The sequence below is a fragment of the Acanthopagrus latus genome, chromosome 17 (assembly GCF_904848185.1).
Source record: "Acanthopagrus latus isolate v.2019 chromosome 17, fAcaLat1.1, whole genome shotgun sequence".
NCBI lineage: Eukaryota > Metazoa > Chordata > Actinopteri > Spariformes > Sparidae > Acanthopagrus > Acanthopagrus latus.
This window is the reverse complement of record NC_051055.1, coordinates 13,317,539-13,330,935: the sequence shown is the minus strand read 5'-3', so window position 1 is coordinate 13,330,935 and position 13,397 is coordinate 13,317,539. Positions and strand designations below refer to the sequence as shown.

Below are 13,397 nucleotides of genomic sequence, written 5' to 3'. Positions count from 1 at the left end.
TTCAGGCCACAGCTCTACAGTGGCACACTGACACACTTACTGTTACCAGCCTTGCTCTGTTTAGTGGACATCAGTCCAAAACTCCTCTCTCTATAATGATCTCTCTATACATCACTTATTTACCCCTGTGAATCTGATGAGATGTGATGAGATGACAGAATAGAGTTAAGTGCAGGAATGGCAGTTAAAGGGTGAAAGAGTACAAGGAATTTGGAAGATAAGGAAAAAGGGGATATGATGAGAATAGTAGAGAAGAAATGAGAACAAGGCAGAAGGGAGGGAAAAATAGAAGCACAGGAGGGGAACAGGAGATAAGAGGTAATGTAGTTTCAAGTATCACTACTCAGGATGCATTTCACTGCATTGCAGTGGCACACTGACACACATACACAACTGTAGTTTACAGTGACACCCTTACGTTTATCTGAGTATCTTTATCGAATTGCAGTCAGTATTACAATCCACTACAATGACAGCTGACTGACTGCACATGTTGATGACTGCTGTCACTGAGCTACACATCCACCTGTAATTCGGCATAAAGCCACTCAGACATCAGCCTGTAGTTGTTTTGGTGTCTCATTTGATTATTATGCAAACCACTGACAAACAGCTTCATGGGTTTCAACCTGGCCTATGATCCACCCTCTCCTCTGTCAGTGTCGCATCTCTCCTGTCTGTATTCAGACAATGCCATTCTTTGGTTCATGTCAGCACATTTTAGTAAAGTAAATTCAGATTTTCACCATAGATAACCAATAGAAGACCAGAGAAGGATTTTTAGACCTCTGTAAACATTAAAGAGTAATAATTGACAAACAGCAGCACTAATAATATGACCACAGTGCTCTGCTCTACTTGAGATGCATGTCAACTAAAGTATGTCCCTGGCCAAGAAGATCTTTCACCCAACTGTACACAACTTGCTCTTCCTCTCCTCTTATCTTTCAACTTCTCTGCTCTCTGCTCATCTTCTCCTCCTCTCCCCTCTCGCCTCCTCTTCCCTTCTCATGTCTTTGGGTGACAGCTGCTGGGAGCTGTAGTCAGACAGTCCAGAGCTTTTTTGTGTCAGCACTGGTCACACTGCAGCAGGTGCGTGTGTTTGCTCGCCCACACGCTTGTATGTGTTGGTGGCCGATGAGGCTAGACTTGCTGACTGTCGAGTGTATGTGTGTGTTAGTGTGTGTGGGCAGACAGGCAAGCTGACTTTCTGTCAGCAGCTATTGATGAATGAAGAGGTGGGCTTGGTTCCCAAGGAGTCCAGGCCAACTATGAGAGCAGGCTATTATAAGCCCTTGACCTTGGAGACCATGCAGATTGCTATCCATGCATTCTCCTCACTTCACCTTTTGAACTGATATGATATAGAATACGATAATACATCTATTATGGTATAGTAGATTTTTGTGACTTATTTTTTGATTAATCTTTTTGACACATTAATTCCCACAAAATTCATTAAGGCTCTGCACAATGAGCCACTCAATTTATTGAAAAATGTAACTGTAGACATACAGTAGGCTCCAGACTGACTGAGCAGAAATATAAATCAATGAATCAAATGCTAGCCTGTATCTGTGCTATGTGGGTGGCTCCATCTGGGCATACCAACTGCTCAGCCAGGAGTCAGTGATGTGCGTGTGTCAGATATGTTTTCATAGACATCATACAAAGACAATAGTATGTAATATGATTCAGGAACCAGGCCTTTTTAATACAAACGTGTCACCTTCCTAGTTACAGAGAACAAAGTAGCTAGTTTTGTTTAGTTTGTTATAAAAAAGGGGGTTACGTTAATAGATATGAGATTATTCGTATATAAGTGTGTGTATATTTTTTTCTGATTCTGAAATGTAATTCCCAGTTAATGGTTATAGTAGGCTGACAAGATAAAATGTATAATCAAGTAACTGACATTGTGTAATTATCTGTTTTGCTTAAGGCAACAACAAATTTGCTTCTTAACAGTACTCCCATGCAAACTTACATCATCATTTTGAAAAATGTCACTGCTCATTTTTTGGTGTGAAAGAAAAAAGCAGCTTTGTTCCACTGGACGCCGACAAGAGTAAAAGATGTATTTTTAAATTTAGCCAGCTTAATGTGGATGTAGCCTTAGTGCTCTCTAATTAGCTGGTGAACAGATCGCCTTACCTCTGTCCAGCTGGGTGAGTGCATTCGTGTGTGTGTGTATCCAGCTGTATGATCTCCAGTCTCTTATCAGCGTAACCACTGGCCCGTAGTTAACAGAGACCATCTGGTGCCCATACAGAGTTGGTTTTAAGCTAGCAAGCCTCTCTGAACTTCATGTCAAAACTACCCAAGCCAAATCACTCTCGCTCCTTCTCCATTTTTCCTTCTCCCCTTATGTGTTTATCCTTGCTTCCTCTCTAATTTGCTTCTGTCTTTCATTAGTATGTATAGAAAAGCTATTTTAAACATTTACCTTTCTGACAATTCCCCCCTTTCTTCCCTTTCTTCTCTATCCTAAATCACTTAATTCTCTTTTCATATAAGCTTTCCTCCCATCCTCTAATGACAAGCTTAGATCTGTGGCTTAGCGTTTACCATGCTTTCTTCACTGGGCTAACCAGAAATGTAAAATGGTGCTGATTTTCAAAAAGGGCAACCAATAGGTTGAACATTAGCAAGAGTACCTTTTAGAAGCCTTTACCATCTCAATATAGTATTTCAAATAACAAATATGGCATATTAAATAAAAGTTGCCTCTTCAAATCCTCCACATCTGTTTGTAACATAAAACATTTATTTTGTGAGAAGAGATGGTTACAGCCTTTTGATGGTACTGCATACAAGTTAAATATAGTTTATAATAGAATCAAGATGAATAAGGTCTTACAAGCAAAACATCTTAATGTTGTTTGATGAATCAGTGCTGTTTATAAGGTTGTAGGCCAACAGTGTTGGTGCTTTGAAAAGTTGGAATTGTTTGGAATCGATAAATATTGCATTAAGATGTTTGTTATTTTGTTAGACATTAGAACAGTTCGTATTATTATTAGTCACAACATATTTATTTTGCAGTCTTTAAACAAAGTATATGAGTGATGGTTTTCATGTTTTAATGTTGATGACTGAAATAGTTTATATTTGAAGAGATGTATTAAATGAATTGATTCTTTTCAATCACAACAAACACATAGCTAGTTATGTGTCAGCATTCTACAAATAAAGGACTGGTATATCGACATCTTACTGATGTTAAAAGCTGCAGGCTTATAGGAAAAGATCCACGTCATATTGCTTCCTGCTGCATTGAACCTAGTGTCCTTTCAAAGACCGTTCTTTCTAATGCTTGTATATAAAATGCATTAACACACACACACACACACACACACACACACACACACACACACACACACACACACACACACACACAGACAGCTACACACTCCCTGTGTCAGCACAGTGTGACATTCCAAGGAACAGTCTGGATGGGGGTTGAGGACAGAGACAGACTTGGCAACTAGACATCAGTTGCAATGCTATCTCTCACACTCTTGTGCACACACTGAAAAAAACTATCACCTCTGTCACAGATGTCCCCATAGAGTCTTGAGACACTACTCTCTACAAACAGCTGAAATATCAGAGACCAAGAGACTGCTTTGTTAGGAATAAATGCAAGTAGTGGTTCCTTAGTGTTATAACCTAATTCACATATAGGAAAAAGTACTTTTTCTACAACTTTGATTAATCACTTAATATAAATAGTTTTAATGCAGTGGAAGATTAATAAACCCAAGGTGGGTTTAGTAAATAGATACAATTGCAAGACAATCCATTGATATTTTACTCTATGGGACATTGGTTGATTGGTTGCACATGGAATAGATGGTGTTTTTAAACCACTAACTAAATCATGCCAAAACATGCTGTTGCCAAATTTTGCTTATTTTTTCAAAGTGGTTAGGGTTGCCTACTTGCTCAGTAGGTTTTCAGCATTGTTCATACACAGATGCACCAGAGAGTGTAGCTCAAGTGTCTATGAGTGCATGTGTGTTTTTTGGACTAGTTAAGTGTTGGTGGTACAGGAATAATTACAAGCCTCCGAAACAACCACGTAATGCAGCAGCTATTTCTACTGACAGCCAGCTATGCTACTACACACACAGAAAGCAGCGGTCTGGCCTGGAAGTGTAGCAATTGAAGCTTGCGTGTGTCTACGTAGTAGACAACTGGGGCTGCCAATGTGGCTATTTCTATCCAGGGGTCACTTGGTGCTAGACAGAGTGGATGATGTGTGTTTGTAGACACTTTATCCTGAGAGTCACAGAACAACTTTCAGAGTCAGTCAGTTTATACCTGACAGAATGCAACAGGGTCGTGGCATTATTGGAGCCCATGTCAGACTGTAGCAGGCACATGCATTATACACTTGTATATGGTTTCCCCAGTAACTGGTAGCCATGATAGAGGCCACATTTACTAGCTACCTACTGTGAGAGAAAAAAACACACAAGTCTCTCCTGGATGTGGAATATTTGGTGTTCCTGTTTTGGTTTAGATTAATTTATTTATCTTTGACTCTCATGTAGCATGTAAACAGTTTCATTTAATTTAATGTTTGCCTGTTTATGTTCATGACATGGGAGGAGTTCCTTTAACATACCCATGTCCAGAGCAATGCCGACATCTACACACAAATTTTTCTTAATTTTAGCAGTATCTTTTTTACAAATATGAATCCTTGAAAGGAAATGTGCAATTTCATGAAACTCTATTCAGATGGGATTGGGGTACTGCAATAATCTCACAAAATGGGCTGAGCTTGAGCCCACAATGATGCACCTGTATATAAAACCAAGAGCAGGTTTTGGTATTCAAAAATGTCTCATATTGAATCCATGAGTGTGGGTGTGGTATTGGCAACTGAATAATCAGCTGAAACCAAACTCTTCCCTTGACAGCATGAACCAGACTCAACAGTGTTTTTTCTACTGAAAAAACATTTGCCAGCGGTGTGGCCTTCTCGTGGCACTGTGGCATCAATCAGCCACACCCTCTAGAATAACAAGCAGTCAGAGTATGGCAGAGGTGGGTGGATGGATAAATAGATAGGATGACTAAACAAGTCAACGCAGGAATGAATGACGATTATGGTGTTGTATAACAGAAAAGTCTTTTATGGCAAGTAGTAGCCACACCCTCTGGAATAACAAGTGCACGCAGTGAAAGAGGAGCAGATGAATGAATGGATAGAGGGAAAAATTGAAGGTCATAATGGGCTCAGTGGGACTGACATTAAATTATGTATTGTCGAAAGGTATGAGACAGTTACAATTTGCCATCTAGAATAGCTTAATTCACTGTCATCCTGAATCTCTCTTTGTTACAATTGGCAGTTAGAAGAGCAGCACAGAAGCAGACTGTTGATTAACAATAACACAGAGACTGACACTGAAATAAAGCTATTCCACTGGTTTAGTTTTGTAAAAGGGACAGGAGTAGATCCTGTTTAGTGATACATTGCATTGAATAACTCAAAACACTTGTATTCATAATTTCAATTTGAAGGTTTTTTTTTTTCAATTTACCAGTATTCTATTCTTTAGGAATTTCGTGTTAAGGAGGATTTCTTTCTGTTTGAAAAAGTAGCACCCCAATCACCACAAGTAAATATGTTGGAGGCCAAATCATTTTGTGTGTGTAGATGTGTTGTAATTCTCTGTGTGAGTGAGTGACAGCTCTGTGTGTGTGTCTCTGCATGCAGCAAGGGCTGTGCTGACAGCAGAATGGCTTTCTCTGTTGGAGGGAATTCACACTTCACATCAGATCATCACAACCATACCGTCTCTAACACAGGCAGGCACATACTCACACACACATAAAGCCATGCACACACAGTATCACTTGGGGTCTGCACAAAATTTCACAAGAACTCCCATAGTTTCATACAAGATCTCTCAGCTCCCACCCTCTTTTTCTCACATATGCAAACATGCAGACACACACACACACACACACACACACACACACACACACACACACACACACACACACACACAGTAATGCTTCAGTCCCACAGAGAACCAGCTAGTCATACTGAGCAGTTAGACAATACTTCTGTCAATCAACGTCAAGTCCTTTCTTAGCTGTCCAGCCTGAGGCCTCCAGTAGACAGCTAGTTAGCCAGTGTGAAGGACACTGACACTGGCCTCAGGCACATTTACAAGGCTCCAGCTCTTACTTGCCATCACTTCTCTTGACCTGAATATGTGTGCAATTCGTAACTTAGTGTTTCCTGCTGATTCCCACAGTTTTCAGCAACAGTGGAGAGTTTGGGGTCAGTGAGTGCTCGTTACACGTGTCATTTAACAAGACCTGCCACATTTTTACTAGCAGCAAAGTTACTCTCAATCTAGCAGGAAGTGGATTAATTACCAACATTAGCTGACTGTTGTAAACTTTACTTCTGTGTACTGTAAGTGTAAGTGGGTTTATCGCGTTGATAGCTCATCCAGCTTTTTTTAATATTGTAATTTATGTGTTTTTATATGTTTTTCAGGTGGTACCAGAGACATTGGATCAGCGTTGACCAGGATGTGTATGAGACATCGCAGCATAGAGGCTAAACTCAAACAGTTCTCTATGTAAGCAACACAACTCTTTCCTTGTGTCTGATCAACCACAGTACTTTTGACATTTACCAACACATGGGACCTGATATCATTTTTTCCTTGTGCAAGTTTGAATATGTTTGAATATATGAGAGGTTCTGTGAGAGCAGGGATTTCATCTGGATTTCATGTCAACAAACCCCAGGTCAGTGGTTTGGTTGAGCTAAAAGGGAATATTAACAGGGGGCTCATGTGTCCCAACAAAATGTCTCCTCTATGCACACTCAACCCTACCAACTTCAAGTGATGTCCTTCTAATGTTACTCTCCAGTTCTGACAAAAATGGTCAGCCCTAAAGTTTTCAAACATTCAAAGGTAAACATTGTGTTGGGTTTATATCCTTTTGCAGTGCATCCTTTATTAGTACTCACGGTTAGAGTACTTTGAACCAAGCTGTTTCCCTCATAGTGAAACTCCAATAAAATGGTCTTCATTTGAATCCTTATCTCACCATATTCACAATGTCTTGACATTGTGTGTGTGTGGGCATGAATGCCCCCTTGTCATGGAATGCTGGAAAAGAGACAATTTGTCCAGTAACACAGGCGTCTATAATGTTTCAATGTGGCTTCACACACCACGTCTCTCTCTCTGTGTCTCTCTCACTCTCTCTCTCTCTCTCTCTCTCTCTCTCTCTCTCTCTCTCTCTCTGTCTCTCTCCGTCACACAACACATGCACACACACACACACACACACACACACACACACACACACACACACACACACTCTATACCACATAATACAGACAAGGGGCTCTCTAATTTCGGGTGGCATTTCAGTAGAGATTCCACTTGGGTCTCCATAACAGGGGCTGTACACAGGGGGGCCGTGGTCACCAACCACCCACTGACACAAACACACACACACACACACACACACACACACACACACACACTGGAGAGAAATGTCTGCAATAGGGAGAAATCTAATTTTAGTTTCATGCACTAACCCTGCAGCTGCCTACCTCTCACAGTCACAGCCTCTTAAACACACTCACAAATACATCCCAAATAAAAGACATGCACAGTCGGGTGATGATTGACAGACATGACTGCACAAGGTTCTTACTTCCTCCTGTGACACATAGTCAGACATAAGCAGCCTATTTCTTCTCTCAGTCTCCTCAGTTTCCTTTTTTTCTGCCTGTTAATGATTGACAGACAAGACCATGGTGTGTCGAGACAGAAAGGCAAAGCAGACCTAATGATTTTTATGTTTCACGGACTGTCTGCTACGCTATTATCAGGTGAAAGATATATAGACAAACCCCACAAAGCAGAATCAGAAGTTGCAGGCTGGTATTTTACATTTTCTCCACTTGTATGAAATGTTTATTCATCAGTTGTTAAACCGTTCATCAATAAAACACACATTTTGTATGCATATCATTTTTTATATTCTAAACCCAAGCAGATGATATTTTCAATGAATTTCTGCAGTGACAAGCACAGCTTCTTTATGATTAGGCTTAAATCTACTTGTAAATAGTTTAACTGATCAAGCCCACCTCTGATTACAAATAAGTATTCTGCTGATTTCTCAGGGGTTTCTTGGAAGGTCTGATCAACCCTCTCCAAGAAGAGATGGAGGAGTGGAAAAGAGGAGTCAACACTTTGGATAAGGACCATGCTAAAGGTAGGACAAACGAAAAATATAACACAACATGCTGATCCAGAAATTACTTTGATATCTTACTTTGATATCTTAAAGCAATGAAATATGCCAGTGTTTCAATAGTATTGTTATTTCATCAGCTCTATTCACATTGTATTAGATTATCAAAAAGTGTATGAAAAACAGTACCTTTTTAACACAGTTAGTTTACTGATTTTACCTCTTCCATCTTAACCAGAGTATAAAAGAGCCCGGCAGGAAATAAAGAAGAAGTCCTCAGACACACTGAAACTTCAGAAGAAAGCAAAGAAAGGTAACAAAAAGAACACACATATTTCATTTTTTATTTAAAACCAAAGGTTATATGAATGAACAAAAATAACACTATGAATTGCAGTTAATCTTATTATGATGAGACAAATCTCGCACTAACAATGTTCTACCAATACATACATATCATGTTGCATGAAACCTGAGTCTGCTACGCCCCTCACGCTAAAAGATAAGCTAAATACTTGTCTTAAACAAGTAAGAAAAGGCATTGCTTCTAGAAAATCAGTCATTTCCTTCACCATAGAGGCTACGTCTCTACCAGCGCTAGCATCACTAAGACCAAATCTAAGAAAGTTGTGGTTTTTATTGATTTTTATCTGCAATAAGTCAGCATGGAGAACTAAAAGAAGAATCAGATGATTAAAACAACTTGTTAAGGAAAATGCCGTCTTTAATTTCAAATAAGACAGAAGTCCACAGTATATTTTAGGCATTTTCATTAGACAGCAATAATGTGTGTCGAAGAAATGTGTCCTTTCTTATTAGACTTGAGCAGATCTTGTGAGGCTAAACATTACCTTACTTGGTAAACACTCTCTGAGGGGGCATGGTCTTTTTCCATCTGCAGCTCACTTGGCTCAGATTCTACATACACATTCACCTACCTAGCTAGAAAAAAATATCATAAACAAAAAAGGAATTAGATGAAGATGTTTCCAGTAAGTTGTGGGATGTTGATCGTTACGGTAAACTACGTGACTTTGATCATTATTAAAGCCATTTTGTTTTTGTTCATGAAGCATATCCAACAAAATACAATTCTGAATGATGTTTTGATGAATTTGAATTCATTGACCAATTGACCAGTGTTTCAGATGCTTCATCAATTTGTCTCTATAGATGTGGCAACATATCAGCAGACTGTTGGTATCAGATAATGGCATCTCTTAAAAACAAAACCCGCTGCTATCTGGCATTTCCTTTGAATAGCCATCTATTAATGGAACTGCCAAAGATTTCTTTGAGAGGCATTTCTGTGAAGCTTGTTTTCGCACTTATGTTTTTACTCAGATTCAAGCATGTCAGATCATTTTATTACAATGTCATCTCGTTCTGGGTGTGAAACACCTCATAATGGGATTGACACACACAAAATTGCACTTATAGGTGTTAGGTAGTATTAAGAATTGGCACTTTTTTAGTTGACTTGGATCTTTTTCCTCTCCCTTTCCCCATGTGGTATCGATACCATCCCTCTCCTTATGCTGCACTGCAGCTGATAATCTAGGTAAGTTTGTGGAACAGACACAGATGGTTGCTTTCACTGTAATGTTTAACCAAGCATCTTGGTTGCATTGTGAAGAAGCCACCAGATATTGAGTCCCCTGCAAAGATGCATGCATGCTCAGTGTTTCTTCACAAATATGGCGGCTCTTGCTTACAGTATATGGTTGTCACTATATATTGATATAGTCTGTGAATCCATTGCTTACGTTAATGTCACAAACTGTCTTGTTTATCAGCTCTGTGGTGGCCACGTTAAGTTTGGTCCATGCAAGATTTTGTTATTTTGCTTTCCGCACTTTGTTTTGTCTTCAGTGAGCCACGTACCCAGGGATGAGACCATTTTGTTGCCAAAACAAAACTTTAACATTGACTACAAACTGTTTTGACCACAGACCTGTTCATAAATAAAAAGGCAATAAGAAATAGATTACTCAGAAACGTTTAACTCAACATTAATATACAAGCTTTTTAAACATATAGACACTACCAGCTACCAGTATAACACCATGTTGTGGATGTTAGCAAAGATAACTTTACTTAACTGCACCTGATTCTCCTAAAAAGGCTGTAAATTAACATAGCCCAGAAATACAAACACAAATAAAATTAAAATACACAAATTTAGGAATGAGTTGGTCAGACTTCCTGGAAGGAAAGAACTCAGTATACACACAGTAATAACACCCCAGCTGTCTGCTTGTGTTGATACTTGATATGTGTCTTGTGAGGGTGTTTTTCTGACCTGAGACCCCAGCCCTGCTAAGAAACAGCCTGTGACTGCAACCTAATGCAATCATTGGTCATGTGAAAGCTAGAGCAGCTAATCTCATTTCTCTCTGTGTGCACAGTTATCAACATGTGCTCAGACTGTGCAGACCCCCTTTGGTAAAAACAACTGTAGGATATCAGCAAGATCTCTAAAACTTTAGATAGATTTTCTGTTTTATATCAATAATTGTTAAAATAAAGTTGAATATTAGATTGTACAAAGCTAGCAAAAAACATTCTCCGTACAATAACATAATTTGCCATCAAAGAAGAGTCTCCTTTTCTCTGACACACAGGGCAAACCCTTTCCTGCATGCTTCGGAATGAATTCGCTAAGTAGTTGCACAAATCGGATGATGGTGCTTATTTGAATGAAGTAGGAAAGAAACTTAGTGCACGTCAGGGTGTGTCTCTGGTGTAACCATGATGTATTTGGTGGACTGGTATTTTTAGTAGACAATAACAGACATACACATGGGGCATCTGCAGTAAATCATCACTTAGTCATCCCAAGGGTATAAAACAGCCAGACAGTGATGCACTGTACCTGTCACAAGTACTACCGTAACTGCCCTTAATTGAACACTGAAACAGTTTGTGAAATTTGCTTCAGAAAGGATTTGTTTATAATCAGTCAATGCCCAGTGACCTTCAGTGAACCTCAGTATTTGTCTGTGTTTAAGGAGAAAGAGGAAGTAGCCATCAAGGCCTTGTCATTCACATATTTGCCCAAGTTATGGCACAGAGACTGAGAATGTGGACAGCCCGAGGAACAGTAGAGACAAAGTTGTAACATAACAGGAGCTTAAGTTCAACACTAACAACCCCTCTGCTCACCACAAGATGACATCTCATGCCAGGATGCGCCTGCATTGTCTCAGCTCACATGTGTGTCCCTGTGGGTGTGTGTGCAACCCTTCCCACCCCTTCAATTATGTTTTTTACATCCACAAAACAAGATGATTGAGAAATGGCAATGACTTGTTGCTGAAAACTAGACCTATTCTAGTCCATGTGTGGTCAGTTCAAAGTAGCACATATTATTTACCCTTTATGGTCTGTATCCTCATGAGCGCTGCGAATACCATGAGGGTATGTATGTTTCGAATTGGTTAGCTCATGATTTGCCTTTAAAGGGCTAAACACAGGGAGTCTTCTTCATGGAATTGAAATTGAAAGACACAAGGTGCCTATGAATGTGCATTCAGAAGCAAAGTGCCTCTGACTGTAATAATGTTCAGAATTACCCAAGGGTACTCATGGGCACAACCAAAACAGCAACAAAGAAAATATTTGGCTTTCCATCTGTCTCAGACAAAGTACCTCAACTTACAGTAGCTTCTTTCCAAAACCACTGCGGTTATGTTGAGAAAACAGTCTGCCAAGTCTTGAACTAGTGGGAGACACCAGTATGCAGTGTGCTCATGGTTTTGTTGCATGCCAAGGAGACACCACAGCATCGCTGGCTTTGGGACCTAAAAAAGCTACTTTTCTACACTGAGGCCAACTAAGGCTTCAAGTTTTGAATTGTTTTTTTATTCAATTTGAAAACAGGGTTAATGAAAACACAGCTGTGGTGTGAAATGAATATTTCACTGAGCATTACAACAGAGCCGACATTCATGCAGAGCCTCTTTTGGTGTCTTGCTGGATTGAACGATTTGCAATAAAGACTTTAAAGATGTATTGATGCATTATTCCTTTTTTTTGTTGGCATAACCTTTCAATAGCTGTTGGCCAGCTGTTCATAACTGCTGATTTAAACATTATTTAAAATGTCAGCCCAGGTTACAAGTAATTTCCTTGGCACCAAGAACTAAAATCTCCCAGAAGGTAATGAATGAACTCTGACTTTTTAAACCAGATTAATGAGTGAGGCTAGTCTAGCGCTTTCAGGCTCAACCGTACAGCCAGTTCTCCACAAAAACCTTGTACAATGTAATTGTATACTTGTCTGCTCAAAGGTGGCCTTTGGATCTACATATACAAGACTGAAAATATATACTGCAATTTGGACTTTCCAGTCTACAGTCCATTTATGCCATCATGGTCTCCATACTGTAATAGTGTAGGAACTGCCATTAACACACACATAACTCACATTCCTCTTGGAGTTCCAGACACCAAAGTCCCTACCAAGTTTGATGAAGTGGATTTGGAAGTTTGTCTTATTAGTAGTTCTAAGGAGCATCTTAGACTCCTATGTAGTTAAAAATAGGATCGAAAGTTTCAATCCTTGAACTGAGTATGTAATCCATATATTTACCAAACAATATTAAGATAACTTGGTGTTTGATGGAGCAGCTACACTGCGAAAACTGGGGGGGGACTGTCCAGGATTCACATGTTTTCTTTTGAGAACTGCATCCATCTAAAATCCATTCCATCAACTAAGTTTGTGTGTGTGTGTGTGTGTGTGTGTGTGTGTGTGTGTGTGTGTGTGTGTGTGTGTGTGTGTGTGTGTGTGTGTGTGTGTGTGTGTGTGTGTGTGTGTGTGTGTGTGTGTGTGTGTGTGTGTGTTTGAAGCCACAGCTAATTGACATTGTAACTATGGTCTAGTGGACTGATTGGAGATAGAAATCAGTGGAAACAGAACTTCCCTCATGCTGTGTCATGTAAAATAGACTGCAGTGACATATCAGAAGAGAAAGAGCTGATGCTTTGTCTTCAACATGGGACACGCATCCTTATGTTTTACATTTGAGGTGAGGACAATTTTCTTGTGTAACTCTAGCTGAGTTTCTCTGCTACTGATTTGCATGATATAGGTCCTCTCGGCTAATGTCAATGAAAGACGCCAGTTTGTTATCTGT

General features: G+C 39.6%; 1 protein-coding gene across 7 annotated transcripts in view; it reads left to right on the top strand.

The window, feature by feature from the left end:
• The window catches only part of LOC119005803 (protein MTSS 1-like), a 48,759-nt gene that overhangs the window by 24,064 nt on the left and 11,298 nt on the right, over window positions 1-13,397 (top strand). For 4 of the 7 annotated variants that reach the window (XM_037073777.1, XM_037073776.1, XM_037073773.1 and 1 more), the window contains exons 4-7: window positions 6,530-6,614; window positions 8,186-8,277; window positions 8,495-8,569; window positions 9,806-9,817. In XM_037073777.1, the coding sequence (XP_036929672.1) occupies window positions 6,530-6,614; window positions 8,186-8,277; window positions 8,495-8,569; window positions 9,806-9,817 (264 nt within the window). The remainder of the gene's footprint in view (window positions 1-6,529; window positions 6,615-8,185; window positions 8,278-8,494; window positions 8,570-9,805; window positions 9,818-13,397) is intronic. The other 3 variants (XM_037073778.1, XM_037073774.1, XM_037073775.1) reach the window with 1 other exon arrangement.